The sequence below is a fragment of the Orcinus orca genome, chromosome 11 (genome assembly GCF_937001465.1).
Source record: "Orcinus orca chromosome 11, mOrcOrc1.1, whole genome shotgun sequence".
Taxonomy (NCBI): domain Eukaryota; kingdom Metazoa; phylum Chordata; class Mammalia; order Artiodactyla; family Delphinidae; genus Orcinus; species Orcinus orca.
The window spans coordinates 4095018-4108979 of record NC_064569.1 but is presented as its reverse complement, the minus strand read 5'-3'; the positions used below and the strand labels follow the sequence as shown (position 1 = coordinate 4108979).

Genomic DNA, 13962 nt, shown 5'->3' with positions numbered 1-13962 from the left:
TGTCTACTCTGTTCCTTCTGCTGTCTTCACAGCCCGGTGGACTGGAAAAAGCAGAGGTCTCAGTGGCTAGAAAACCAGAGTTTGAGTTCCATCATTTACTAGCTGTGGGATCTCGGGCAAGTAACACTAACTTTCCGTGCTTTGGTTTCTTCATCTGTACGATGGGAATAATATGTAACTTGACGCGTTATGTACGGTGTACAGGATGTAACATATGTGTGTATGTGTGTAATGTATGACGGCACCCACTCAACAAGACGATATATGCCGAAGCATTTTACGTGTCGTACGAAAAGGACAGAGATCTTGCTATGCACGATTCTTAGATCTTACCTAGGGAAACACTGGTTTTCGATATTACATATCAGGATATACCAGAAAATTAGCATCAAATGTAAAAACAGTCAAGCCGGTGCTAAAGGGGGTAGAAACGGCATTGACCTAAGAGGAAACATGGACCCAACGCCAACACCGAAGCGCTCTGATGTTGGCAATGTTTTCCCGTCTCTTAATTTGAATGATCTGAAGTTCCCATCCGGCTCTAAGAGTCTATGACTTTATGAAAATGTATACATCGAGCTGTTTGCTCTTATAAAATTACACTTTAAAAAGAGATCTTTGCTTATGGGTCACCCATTACAAATCTGGAGAAAGCTGTGATGCCTGAGGGACTTCTAATAACAAGTGAAGGAGAAAAGCCATTTGAGGTGTGATGTATCCAGCGGGCCGGGTACCACCGGAGGGGCATGTCTTCTCCAACACACCTCTCCTGGCTAATCCAGAATTTCAGAGGAAGGGGTTGGAAATGCTCCAAACAGAGGCTGGTAAAGAGGGTGAGACACCCTTCCTGCAGCCCCCAATGCAAAGGCAACCAGACGGTTTTTAATCTCCTTTTAGAATAACATAAACCAAGGTGACTCCAATTGCACCGGAAGAGATGGAGCTCAGACCTAAGGAAGATCTGACTTCCTGACTCTTGAGATGCACGAGGGGTTTGGGGAAGTTGCCTCCTGTGAAGCTTTGTAACAAGGAACCAAGGGGCCAACTGCGTCGTGGGTGCAAGAAGTGGGCTCAGGGCTGGAAGCGCGGACACAGCGACCTTCGCGGGGCCCCTTCCCGCCCGCGCTTCCCCTCCTCTCGCCAAGGAGAGACAATGGGACAACACGCCTGCCTGTCACACAACACGACCCCACCTCCAGCTACCTTGGCAGCTCACGTCTCGCCACGTTGCTCATTTTTTTCCTGCTGGCGCCGTAGACTCCCAGGTGTAAATGCTGTTTTTACAGATTTTTCCACGTTCCACGCTGGAATGTGATAATCACTTCACATCGCGGTTAGCACCGAGGAGGAAACGAAACCCACTCCCGAGTCAGAGACGGGAGTGTGGTTTCACCCTCTTTGACAGCCAAAAGCCAGCGGGGGACTCTCTGCAGAGCCACACCTCTCGGGGGCGGGGGGCGCAAAAGACACGTGGGCATCTTCCTAATTCTCCTGAGCTCAGTTCAGGGCTGAAATCCGTGTTTGCTGAGGGATGTAGACGGTGGTTGGCGATCATTTCAGCTGGAGAAATAAGGACGTAGGAGAGTCCATCCAGCTGGTGCTTTTCTGGCGCGACTCCTAAAAGCTGACAGGTTGACGATCCTGCAGGCCTCGGGAGCTCACCATGCTCTAAACCCTTTGCGCGAATTAATTCATTCAATCATCGCAACAGCCGTACAAGGCCCAGAGGGGTTCGGGGACTCGTTCATCATAACAGCACGTCCACTGGGTTCAGTGTAAAGCCAGGCAGTCTGGCTCCAGAGCCCCACGCTCGTCGGAAAGACACATGATGCAGACCCCAGAGAGGTGGGCCTGGGTCCAGCCTCCTCTTGCCCTTTTTCTTCTCCTCCCCTCACCTTTGTGCTATAGGACCACACGCTTGAGCCGAAAACCCTGAGAAGAGGGAACCATGAGCGACGTCGGAATTCAGCCCATTTCTCCCCATAACTCACAGGGCAGCACCCATTGGTACCCTAACCCCACTGTCCTATTGTAGGAATTTTCCCAGCCCATAATCATTCTCTCTCCCCAGGCCAGTAAGTCAACAGCACATTCCAAAACCAGTCTCCCAAATGACTCCTATGCTAAAACTATTTTCTCACCCCGGGGGCTTCTCCTTTGAGGTGCGAAAACCCCAACCAGGGAGTCGCACCGTAAGTAATGCATCAGGCTTTCGCCGAGAACCAGTGAAGCAGAGGCTCTGAGGGTCCATCGTCCCCCAGGGTTCATACTGGGCCTTGTGATTAATCCCTTTATCTGCTCTTCAGACAAACACCCCAGGGGAAGAGGCAGTAATAATGGACTATGAAACAGGTACACAGGCAACCAAAGTGCACCCATGCTTCGAGCTTTGCAGCACCTCGATTCCCAGAAACTCCACTCATTTTTTGAGTTTTCAGGGTCCACAATGACCTAAGCACAGGAGTGGGGATGGGAAGCCCAATTCTCAGAGAGCTGTGAGTGATTAACACCCAGAAGCCTCACGAGCTTGTTCATAATCCCACAAATCAGTCAACATTTGTGAGCATTTTAAATTTACTCTGTGTCAGGCACCGTGTTACGAACAGGGTAGACACCCTCCCCCCCCAAAAAAGTTCATTATCCAACTGAAGAAACAGACATGTAAAAAGCCAATGGGAGATCAGCTCGGTGCTTTGTGACCACCTAGAGGGGTGGGGTAGGGAGGGTGGGAGGGAGACGCAAGAGGGAGGAGATACGGGGATATATGTATACGTATAGCTGATTCACTTTGTTATAAGGCAGAAACTAACACACCACTGTAAAGCAATTGTACTGCAATAAAGATGCTTTTTTTTTTAAAAAGCCAATTATCCTGTAATAGGAAAAGTGAGAGACAGGTGTTAGGAACACAGAAGAAGGAGAAGGAAAACTCACTCTCCGTGGAGTGGAGGATAAATGGTCGATCTGGGAAGGCTGCTGAGAGGAAGAGACCTTTGAACTGGGTCTTGCTGGATGAGGAAGATCTTTTGTTTCCAGAGAGAAGGGGGGTGGGTAGAGCAGCCCAGGTAGAGGAACCAGGAAGCACAAAGGCATTCAGGCATGATGTCAGTGTTTGCAGAGAACTGCATGGGGCAGGTACTGAAGGGCTAAGGAAAAGGGCTCTATCCTGTGTCCTAAAGGCAACAGGGCGACATGGTAAGTTTTGAAAGCAATGTCCGATCATGAGCAGATTTGTACTTCTGAAAGCCCATCGAGGGCTGGATTAGAGAAGAGGACAACAGGAGAGAGGCTGTTGCCTTAGTGAGGGCAGAGTGAGGGTGGTGGCCTCTACACGGACAGCCGGCTGGGAAGGAGACCAGACAGTAGAAGGTTTCTAATGACACATGCGGAGCAGGGGATGATGCCCTCGGCCGAGGAGGAGAAGCGCATCTGAGGGACAGAGCCAGAAAAAGCAGAAACGGAGCTCACCGTGCCCACCCTGCCCCCGCCCCAGCTCCAAACTTCACTGGTCAAGGGAGGCTCTGCTCACAAGCAGATTTTTTTGTTCCCCACTCTCTCCTGCCTAAGGATTAGAATATCTCTCCCTAAAAACCTTGTGAGAGGTCACCTTCTCCCTGTCACCCTTGCCTGCCCCAACACCGCATCTCTCCCTTCCCAAACACCCTCTCTCCCTATCCCTCTCTCCTGCTCCCATCCAAACGTGGCATCTTTTTAGAAGTCACGTAGGGACCTCCCTGGTGGTCCAGTGGGTAAGAATCATTGCGTCCACTGCAGGGGGCAGGGGTTCGATCCCTGGTCGGGGAACTAAGATACCGCATGCTGCACAGTGCGGCCAAAATAATAATAATAATAATAATAATAATAATAAAAGAATAGAAGTAGCAATGCAGGGCAAAGGGCAGTGAATCAGAAGCAGGGGCAGTCTGTGCTCCAAGGCTGTCTGTCCTGCTGACCAGGTAACTTTCAGAACTTGCTGGACCTGTCAGCCTCAGCATCCTCACCTGTAAAATGGGGCTAAGAAATGAAAACTAATCTTTGCTTATCTCACAGGATTATGGTGAGGATGAAATGAGATAAAGTGCTTGTAAACCACACCAAGGAAAGGCAGGAAAAGGTGCTACTGAACTATCTGGATCATCTGGCACTACTGTCCACCAGACTGTGAGTTCCTTGAGGGCAGGGGCCTGGTGTCTTCATCTTTGGATATCGAGAGCCTAATCATTACTGGCACAGAGTCAGTGTTTGATAAAGATGTGTTGAATTAAAAACAAGGAGCGCTACCACCATAGACACAACACACACACACACACACACACACACACACACACACACCCCACAGAGGCATCCTTGCCTCCCTCTCTCTCACCATAAATGCAGGCAGACCCACAACACCCCACTTTTGGAAGTACTGCTCTAGTCCTGGCTCATTCCAAAAACAGCCAGTTCCTGGAAGAAAACCAAGTGATTGTCACGCTGCCTGGATGCCTCCATTGGCCACGTCTGACCAAGTCTGAATTCTTCCCCTTCTCAGGGGAAGCTGTGAAGAACTGAACCCCAGACTCACTCCCCTTCCCGGAGCCCCAGCTGGATCTGCCCCTCCCACTTTGTGCCAGGCGTTCGACATGGGTTTTTTTCGTTTTTTTCTTTTTGTGCTCTCAGGAGCTCGGCCGCCTATACTGCTGTTTTCATTGATGCCTTGAACAGAGCTGGCATGTGCAACCGCCGAGAAGGGGGAGTGCGGAGCTGCGGGGGAAGCATGTAAAAATAGCCTGGCGCGCGTCGTTCTGCCTGCTCCGGACTCCCTGAACCGGGGCCGAGGTGGGGAAGCTCACATCGCCGTGCACAGTGCGGAACCTGGCCGGGGTCTGCACCCAGACACGGCGCAACAACCGGAGGGCCGGGGGGCTAGAGACCTGCGAAAACTTTTTTTTTTTTTTTAGAAGCCGAGCGGTAGGGGGATGGGTAGAGAGAAGCTGTTTCTTGTTTCTAGCGCTCCAGCCACACGGCTGCAGGGACTGCTACGTGCCCGCTGGTCCAACAGATTACAGAAGTGCAGCCTGGACTCTGAGCTAGTTTTAGAAACCCATTCTGCAGGTGGGCGATGGGAGGGAGGAGGGCGAGGGGATTGGTAAGGCTAGCTCTCTGCCTTGCACTACACATCATTCTGAGTGTCTGCTTGCCTGGGGGCGGGTGTGGGGGGGCGAAGAGGAAGTGGCGAGGGGACCGCAGGCGCGCATGCTTTGCCCTAACTCAAGGTGACGGCATTAGCTCCCGAACACCCCACGTTCTCCCCCAGAGCGTGTTTGTTTCGAAATCGACAGTTGCCAGATACATGCTGCTTCTAGTTTCTCAGAGAACAGGGATTTTAAAAGCTTTGCTGCCTACGCGGTGGGGTTAGGGGGTAGCTGCAGTTCAGACCTCGAGGGGAGAAGATCGGGAAGGGTCTCTGCCCCTTTCTGCAGCCCAGCAAGACAGAGGGACAATCCCCGTGCCACACCTCCATCCCGCCCCACGCTGCATATGGGTAACCATATGTGAAGTGCACGGCAGCCCCACCAGACACCCGGCTATTAATAGAGCCCGGGAATTTGCTCTCTGCCTTTTTCCTGCCACCGAGTAAGGGATGATCTTCACACACATATCCCACTCCGCCCCCCCCTCGGCGCACCGTTCCTCCACGAAGGTAAGGGGGCTGCCCACGCGGATCCCCTTCGTGACTACAGGTGCCCAGAACCTACGGGCTAACCCAGTTGTAATGACAGCAGGGTCAGAGCGAGGCCAGGGAACGCAGCCTCCAGTCTTTGCGGCTCCGAGCCAACTCCAGAGTACAGAAAGGGCAGCCGCTGGGCTGCCGGAGGCGGGGGACGAGAGCGCAATTTGCGGAGCTAGAGCGACCTCCTGGGAACTGCTGCGGGACGAGCGGCTGCGGACCCATTTCCCGATGCAGCGCGGCGCGCAGGCCCCACGGCCCGCGTGGGCTCGGCTGCGGCAGGAGCGGGCGCTGTCCCTGGTCCTGAAGGTGGCCGCGGCCCGAGCTTCCTCCCCGGGGTTAGCGTCCCAGAGGCGGCTCGTAGGTGCTGGAGGGCAGACCTCTCCCCGGCCCGGATGTGGGCGCGAGGGTCTGTTGGTGGTGCCCAAGTGCCATCCCGGCACGACGCACGGGGGCCCCCCTCCCCGACCCCCATCCCCGTGGCCCGGAGCTCTCCGCGGTGCTGCGGGGACCGAGAGCTCGAGCTTGAAGGGTAACGCCGAGGGAGCGGCCGGCCGGAGACGGTCAAGGCGCCGCAGGGAGCAGACCTGGCCCCCGGATCACCCATCCCGATCCGGCTGAAACCGGCACCCTGGAGCCCTAACGGAGCCCAGAGGGGAGGGCAGGGGAGTTCGGCCGCCCAGGGTTTGGGACGTGGGGTGGGGGAGGGTGGAAAGCGAGCAGCGGGGGGGCAGGAGAGGGAGCTGGGGTGAGAGCGACTCTTTTGCATTTTCAAGAGGGAGGGGGCCTGAGACAGGCACTGTCTTTCCCGCACCCAGCACACACACACACACACACACACACACACACACACACACACACACACACGCACACACGCGCACACGGCCGGCAGAAGCAAGCGGGATGGAGCTGGGAAAGTTTGGCACCAGGTGCGGAGCGGCGGCGGCGGCGGCGGCGGCGGCGGCGGCGCGCGGCGCGGGGGTCCCGGCGGGCTGCGGGGTCTCCGAGCCCGGCCTCTCGCCTCCTTACCTCGGTGTTCTCGGCCGTGTTCTCCGCCATTTTCCTCCTTAGGAGCAGGCAGCGGGAGGAGTGTTTCATGCCCATAAGAGCCAGCAAGGGTTTGGTGATACAGAGATAGTGCCGAAAGAGAGAGCTGGTGTAGCTTTAAAAGAGAGAGAGAAAGAGAAAATGGGAGGAAAAAAAAAAATAAAATAAAAGCCCAACCCAGTCCCTCTGCTGGAGCATCAGCCGGTACCATCAACCACGGTGGAGTCTTTCCTGCAGTCTCCACTTTGTTTTATTTTCCTCCCTTCTCATCGGCTTCGGATTCCTTCACACAGTTTCGAGTTCCTGTGGCGCCCGCGACCCCCTCCCCGCCTCTCTCCACCCGCGCTGCGGGCCAGGCAGGAGGGAGGGAGCCCCGAAGGCTCCGCGGAGGCGGCGGCGGCGGCGGCGGCGGCTCCTTGCCGGCTGCTCACAAAGTCCGGCCGGCCGAGGCAGTCGACAACTCCTCTCAACTTCTGCCGATCAGCGGGCGAAGCAACACGCTTCCTGCGCGTCCCTCCCGGGGGCTGAGCCGGTGAGTGGGGGCGGGGAGGAGGCTGGGCCGGGCGGGAGGCTGCTGCTGGGCGCAGACCGAGGGCCCCCGCGCCCCGGGCCGCCCCCTCGCCCGGGCTCCGGGGGTCTCTGGGCCGCCTCCACTCCCGGGCGCCGTGGACAACTTGCTGGTGGGGGGGGGCAGGGAGGGGGGGGCGAGGTCTGCGCGGACGCAGCCGGGCCACGCGTGATGCTCAGAGAAGGCAGGCGCCGGGGCTGGGCTCCGGCAGGTCCTCGGACCCGGTGTGCGTCTTCCCACCGAGGACGGGCCCTGGGCAAGGCTGGGCCACGGTCACCTCGCTCCCATCCCAGCGCCCCCCCACCCCAGCTCTCCCGCTCCGCTGCCAATTCATGCATCCTTCCTCCGCGTTTGGGGTTTGGGGAGCCACGGGGTGGATGCCTGGATGAGGGAGGGTCCTTAACTCTTTCAACTCTAGGGCTACGTGTAGCATCATGACCCCTTTTTTCTCCCACTCTCCCTCTCCAAGGACCTGGGGCTCCAAGCCTCGCCCAGGCCGAGAGGGTGGGACCAAGGTTCAGCCAGAGGTGGCCTGGGAAAGAGGGTGGGAGAAAGTCAGATGGGTGAGCCTTCCGCCGCGCTCCCCCTGCCCCGGTCTCCCCGGCAGCCCCCTGCCCACACATCTCTCTTCTCCCTCCTCACCCCTCCCCCAGCATCACCAGATCTTGAAGTCCCTTTTATGGGAGAGGAGGAGAATGTCACGTACCCATTAGGATTCTCTTGATCCTTTTTTAAGGGAGTTTGGGCGGCAGCAGAGGGTGTGAATTTTTATACAATGCATTCCTGTCTTCACTTTGAGAGCTTCTTTTTCTCTGTCTTACTGGCCATCTGTCAGGCGGGTGGGGATTAAAACGGGCTGGGGGGGCGCTCTGTGTCCCCCATTACAACAGGCCTCTGGGGCTGACTCCTTCGAAGACAGCTGCACTTTCAAGCTTTCAGTTCACAAGTCAAGGGCAGGGACCTAAAAGGGGCTCCTTGGGCGTCCTGGCTCTCTTCACTTCCCCCCTGTGCTTACCTAGGCAGAGCAGTCCTGCACGCATGCCCTATTTGTTATTTAACGTCACCTTTGACAGCCAGGAGGTGTGAGCCTGATTGCCCTCAACTAACCCGAGTCCATTGAAGAAATGGGCCAGGGTCTAAAGACATTTCCATCACCTGGTCCTCGGGAAAGAGAGGATACATTGCAATAAGTGGAGGAGGGGATGGAGAGTGGGCAAGAGGCTTGAGTTAATGGGTGAGTGTGTGTGTGAGTGTGTGTGTGTGTTGAGGAAGGAGTACTTTTAAATGAAAGAATGACCTTAACCTCCTTAACCTTCTCCTCTCTCAGACCACAAACCTGGATGCGCGTTCAGGGTGAGCGAGCAGAGTCTGGCAACACCTGGTCATTCTCCTTCCCTTTCACATCCTGCCAACGCGCAGAAGGTGGTGGGGGGCAAATGAGCTGAATCTAAGGAGTGACCTTTACCCTCTTGAGCCCCATTTTCTCTAAGCATCCTTCTCAGAGACAAAAGGTCTTGAGACATCTGATCTCCTACCAGGAGAGGCTCAGTACTTGTACAGTCAACAGAAACCAGAAAGGGTCTTCCCAGTTCTTCAGTCCTATCCTCTCATTTTACGGACAAGGAGCCCAAGATCAGAGAGAGGACACGTGTCTGTGATCCATCAGCTAGCTGACAGAGCATCTCAGAGCAGCTCCCCAGCCCCCTGGCTTCCAGTCCAGCGCTCTCTCCCCACCCTACCCCACCTCATACTGCTGCAGCCTGTGCAGTGCATCCATTCTGTGACGAACCGGGGCGGGGAGGGAGGCTCAGACTAGCTCCCACCGAAATAGGCTGCTGCCTGTGCGTGATTATGTTGCTATGAGAACCTCAGTGGGTGTGTTTCCTCCATTCTCTGTTGAAATCTTTTGCTTCGCTTGGCTTCTCCCCAAGCTTCTCCCCAAGCACGGCTCCCCTTGCAAGGGGGAGTGGAGAGGCTGAGATGGAGAGCTGTATTCTCAGAGCAAAGAGTTTTCTAGTCCGACCCATCCAACCCCGAGCCAGCCTGGGGCCGTGCCTGAGGAGGTCAGGCCGCCAGGGTGGCTCCAGAGAGGCTGGAGGACAAGACTGAGCGGTCCTGAAAGTGGACACTCCTGTCCTCTGCAGAGCCACCTCGGAGCAGAGAGGAGTTGCCCCTTCTACGCTCCCACCTCTTTACAAATTCACAAGCAAAATAACTGTTACTTTTAGGAGACTAAGTTTGGGGGTAATTTGCTACACAGCAAAGGATTACCTGGATACCCATCTCCTGGAGTTGTGAAAATTCATGATGCATAAGAAGTGCCTAGCACATAGCAGGCATTTTCCGGTAGCGTTTTCTCACCATCCCCACTGTTCACAAGAATTCGGTCTTTCTCCTTCTCTTTTGTATAGGTACATCACATAGTCTTTTGCAAGATCTAGTCATTCCACAAAGAACTTACTGGGCATCACTTATATACCTAGCTCATGAATAGGCCCTGGGCTTAGCAACAGGCAACAAAAGATACTGGAATGACCATTGAACAGCTCTTAATTTAATTACCCTGGAGGCTTTGACATAGAGAGAACTTTTGTAGAAGAGCTTTGGAAAGGACTCTGCTGGGAGGCAAAAGGACGTATGACAAGGAGTACAGGGACTTCTCCAGGATGTGAGTTAAATGAGTGGTCTGCACAGTAGGTCCTACTGGGTACAGAGGTCCTGAAGACACATTTTGCTTATGTCATTTTTCTTATGCTAGATCTTCAGTGCCACAAAACGTATTGAAGAGTACATGTAAAATGCTTGAAACAAGGCCTGGCTTAGGGTCAGACCACGGACGTTGTGCTAACATTTGCTAGGCACTGTGCTAGGCTCTGAGTTAAACTTGATAGAGCCCTTGTGTGCTGGAGACTTTCCCAGATGTGTCCTCATGAAGTTCTTTCGACAACTCTTTGAGGTAGAGAGATGCTGTCACTGTCCCCACATCATAACAGATGACACAGAAACACAGAGAACTGCCCCAGTGGTAGAGTCAGCATGCGAATCCAGGAGGTTACCCAGGTTCCAGGAACAAGGGAGTGGTTCTAGAAGGTTTCAGTTGGACTAATGATTTGGTGTAGCTGTTGCAGCAGAGCTGCAAACCCTGGAAGGTTGAGCAAGGCCTCTGAAGTTCCATCCCATAATCATCTCCTCCCAGGCCTCCGGAAGGTGAAGACCGTGTGTAGTAGCTCTACTCCAGGAGCCAAGCAACCGTTCCTCTGCTGCCTCCCAAAACCCAGTGCCTGGGGGCCAGGATGCCGCTTCTCCGACCTGCAGACCATACTGCCTGGGAAAGCCCAGATTCTAGCCTGTTCACGTGTGCTTGCTTCAGTAAAAGGGGCTGTGTAAGAAAGAGCGTGTGTCTTCCCCCTCAGGGAACCTCACACGTGGCCAGGGCTCACATATGGCCGAGACACGCTGCGGTGAATCCACGGCTCCTCAAGAATCAGGCCACAGCCGTTATCCATCACCACCTCCCAGCAGCGAACCCAGCAGTGCGCTTCGTGTCTTCTGGGAGATGGGAGACAAGCCAAGGCTGCGGCAGCCGGCTACCTGGCTGAGCCCCCAGACGGCCCCACACCTGGGAAGTTCTCCTGCACAAGAGCCTCTGCCGTCCTAATTCTCCCCAACCCAAGGCTGAATTATCTCTTAAACTGTGTTCCGAAAAACAACTTGTAAGAGTGCCACCAACGCCTGCAAAGTAATTTGGGTTTCTTCCCTTTTTTTTTTTTTTTTTTCTTGCCATTAAAACTGGAATGTTATGTCTTCCTTGCTCGGATAATGTCTGATTGAATCAACTCACTGTGGTTTTGTGCTGGATATGATACTGTTTGGTTTGACTGTTTATTCTCACTATATTTGGGAGGCATTTTCTTAGTAGGTCTGCAGTCAGAGCTTAATCTTTGGTGTTTTAGGCCCCTGAAAAGCTAGACTAGTTTCACCTGCCTTTCTCTCAGGGTGAGAAGGACTCCAAAGACATCCAGACGTTTTGTCAGTGGCCTACGATGGAACCCAAACTTCTCTGGAGAAAGCAGAAGAGGGACACAGTGGCAGAGCCCTTAAAGATACTAAAATAGTCTTTCTAAAATGCTATCGCGACAAAAATCAGCTTTTTCTTCTTGGTGGAAGTTGTACACGCTACTCCGTTCCTCTTTTTCAAGTCTCTCATAAAGGCTCCCCTTTTTCTGGAAAATCTCTCCTGAGTCTCCCCAAAGCCAGCTAGAAATCAACTCAGTCTATCTGGTGCAGGAACTTAACACACATTTTCTTCCATTAGCCCTTATACCACAGCTACTACAGTAGCCAAGCACTGTGCCAGGCATTCTGGACTAAAAGATGAAAAGACAGCCCTACCCTGATGACCTATCTTCCAGGAGGAGTTGGTTAGGGATTCAGGTACTATCAGAGGTCATATGGATTGGTTCTTATAGGTTAGATACAGCTATAATAAATGGCTTATAGTCAGGAAGGCCCTGCAAGAGCTATCTATTGATATGGACAGGGAGACCCTGGAGGCTTTAAGGCCTGGACCAGTAGCCTCCATTCAGGTAAGGCTGGGGACAGCTTCTTTATCAAGATACCAAAGTTCTTGTGTGCTTCCAAAACTCTTATGGATGGGAAGTTTCTCAGCCTTGGCCCCCCCAAAAGCATTAAGTACTGATGCCTCTTGGGGCATATAACACACTGTGACCTGCCCTAGTGCAGGGCTGATCTCTGGAGTTTCATGGGTGGCCCTACCTGAAAGTGCACAGAGAATGGAGGCGGCAAAGAAAGCTGTGCTTGATTCCACCTGTTTCCTTTCTGGACCAGTTAACCACCTGATCTATTTCTTCCATTCCCAAAGGGTTTCTTCTTTAATATAAATCTCTGCTAGATTTTTTAAAATGTAAAATATTACCCCTCTACCGTGATACTAACATTTTGCTGTGTATCCTCCATTTGTTTCTCATGCAAACATATCAATAGATCTTCCTTAACTTACAACGGGGTTACCTCCTGATAAAACCCTCCCAGATGGAAAATACCATAAGTCGAAAATGTGCTTAATACACTTAACCCTCCCAAACATCACAGCTTAGCTCGGCCTACGTTAAACATGCTCAGAACACTTACACTAGCCTACAGTTGGGCAAAATCATCTCACCCAAGGCCTATTTTATAATAAAGTGTCCAATACACCATGTAATGTATTGCATACTGAACTGAAAGTGAAACACAGAACGGCTGTCTGAGTACAGAACGGTTATAAGTATGTCGGTTGTTTACTGTGATCTCGGGGCTGACGGGGAGACCTGGTCGCTGCCACCGCCCAGCATCATGAGGGAGGGTTTCCCTGCCTATCGCTAGCCCGGGAAAGGATCAAAACTCAACATTCAAAGTATGGTTCCTACTGAATGCGGACCACTTTCACACCATGGTAAAGCCGTAAAATCGTACATTGAAACTCTGTATATGTGTTGTACAGACGTGGAATAATAGACGCGGCTCAGCAACTTGGTTTCTTTGTTACACAGTGTATTATAGACCCCTTTCTATGTTATTACATGTAAATCCAAGTTATCATTATTTTATTTTTCTTTTTTTGCGGTATGCGGGCCTCTCACTGTTGTGGCCTCCCCCATTGTGGAGCACAGGCTCCGGATGCGCAGGCTCAGGGGCCCAGCCGCTCCGCGGCATGTGGGATCTTCCCGGACCGGGGCACGAACCCGTGTCCCCTGTATTGGCAGGAGGACTTTCAACCACTGTGCCACCAGGGAAGCCCCCAAGTTATTATTTTTAAAAGCTGTAAAACGTCTCAATGTGTGGATAAGCCATGCTTTCATAAACCAGCACCCTACTGATGGATTTTCAAGTCATTCTAAGTATCTTGAATGTCACTCTAGGCAGTTTTGCAATAAATGTTCTTTTACATACACCCTTATAAACAGGAGCTTTGCTTCCATAAGATAGTTTCCCAAAAGTGATATCATTTTAATTTTTATTGCCAGATCCTCTCCAAAATGTGCTTCCTCAGAGTGTAGCCTGAACCCTTGGAAGGTGCACATCCAGCCTCCCTTCCCATCTGCTATTCCAACGTCGAGTACAAAAATATTTACTGCATTCAAAGCCCTGGAGTTAAGCACTTGAGGGGGAAGATCCATGAGCTAAAAGACACGATCCTTGTTTAAAACGCATTTCGACACCAAGAGCTCTACAGCCTGGCAAAGTGTTCACGAGATGGGCTGAGACATGGGGTATTTTTCCCTAGAGGGAAACCAGACTGATTCCAAGTCTAGGCAGCCAGGCATGAATTGGATGTTACCAAGAGGCTCTATAGTCTGAAAAATAATAAAGACAAAAAAAAAAAAAAAAAAGTAGGCATCAATTACATGCCACTTGGGTGCAATGGCCACAGAGGATACTCAGGCTTTCGGGGCCACCTTCATTTCCCATTCCTTCCAGGAGGCTGTGCCGGAAGGAGAGCCTGGCTTGGAGGCAGGATGCCACTGCCACTTTTCACGGGGCCTGATAGAAACCCGCCACCTGGAAAACCACAGCCTCCACCTCCCAGAGGAGTCTTGTTTGGTCCCTTTTGATATAACATTTGTCGTGTTTCAGA

General features: G+C 52.7%; 1 protein-coding gene and 1 long non-coding RNA gene across 2 annotated transcripts in view; one reads left to right on the top strand and one right to left on the bottom strand.

Moving 5' to 3' along the window:
* Window positions 1-6864, bottom strand: part of PRMT8 (protein arginine methyltransferase 8) — an 81346-nt gene extending 74482 nt beyond the window's left edge. The window contains exon 1 of the mRNA XM_004279010.4: window positions 6740-6864. Within this exon, the coding sequence (XP_004279058.1) occupies window positions 6740-6814 (75 nt within the window). The 5' untranslated portion in view covers window positions 6815-6864. The remainder of the gene's footprint in view (window positions 1-6739) is intronic.
* LOC125960521 (uncharacterized) lies at window positions 6841-13278 on the top strand. Its single transcript, XR_007470263.1, has 2 exons — window positions 6841-7289; window positions 10282-13278. It is a non-coding gene; the product is annotated as an uncharacterized LOC125960521 (long non-coding RNA).
* Window positions 13279-13962: the final 684 nt, after the last annotated feature.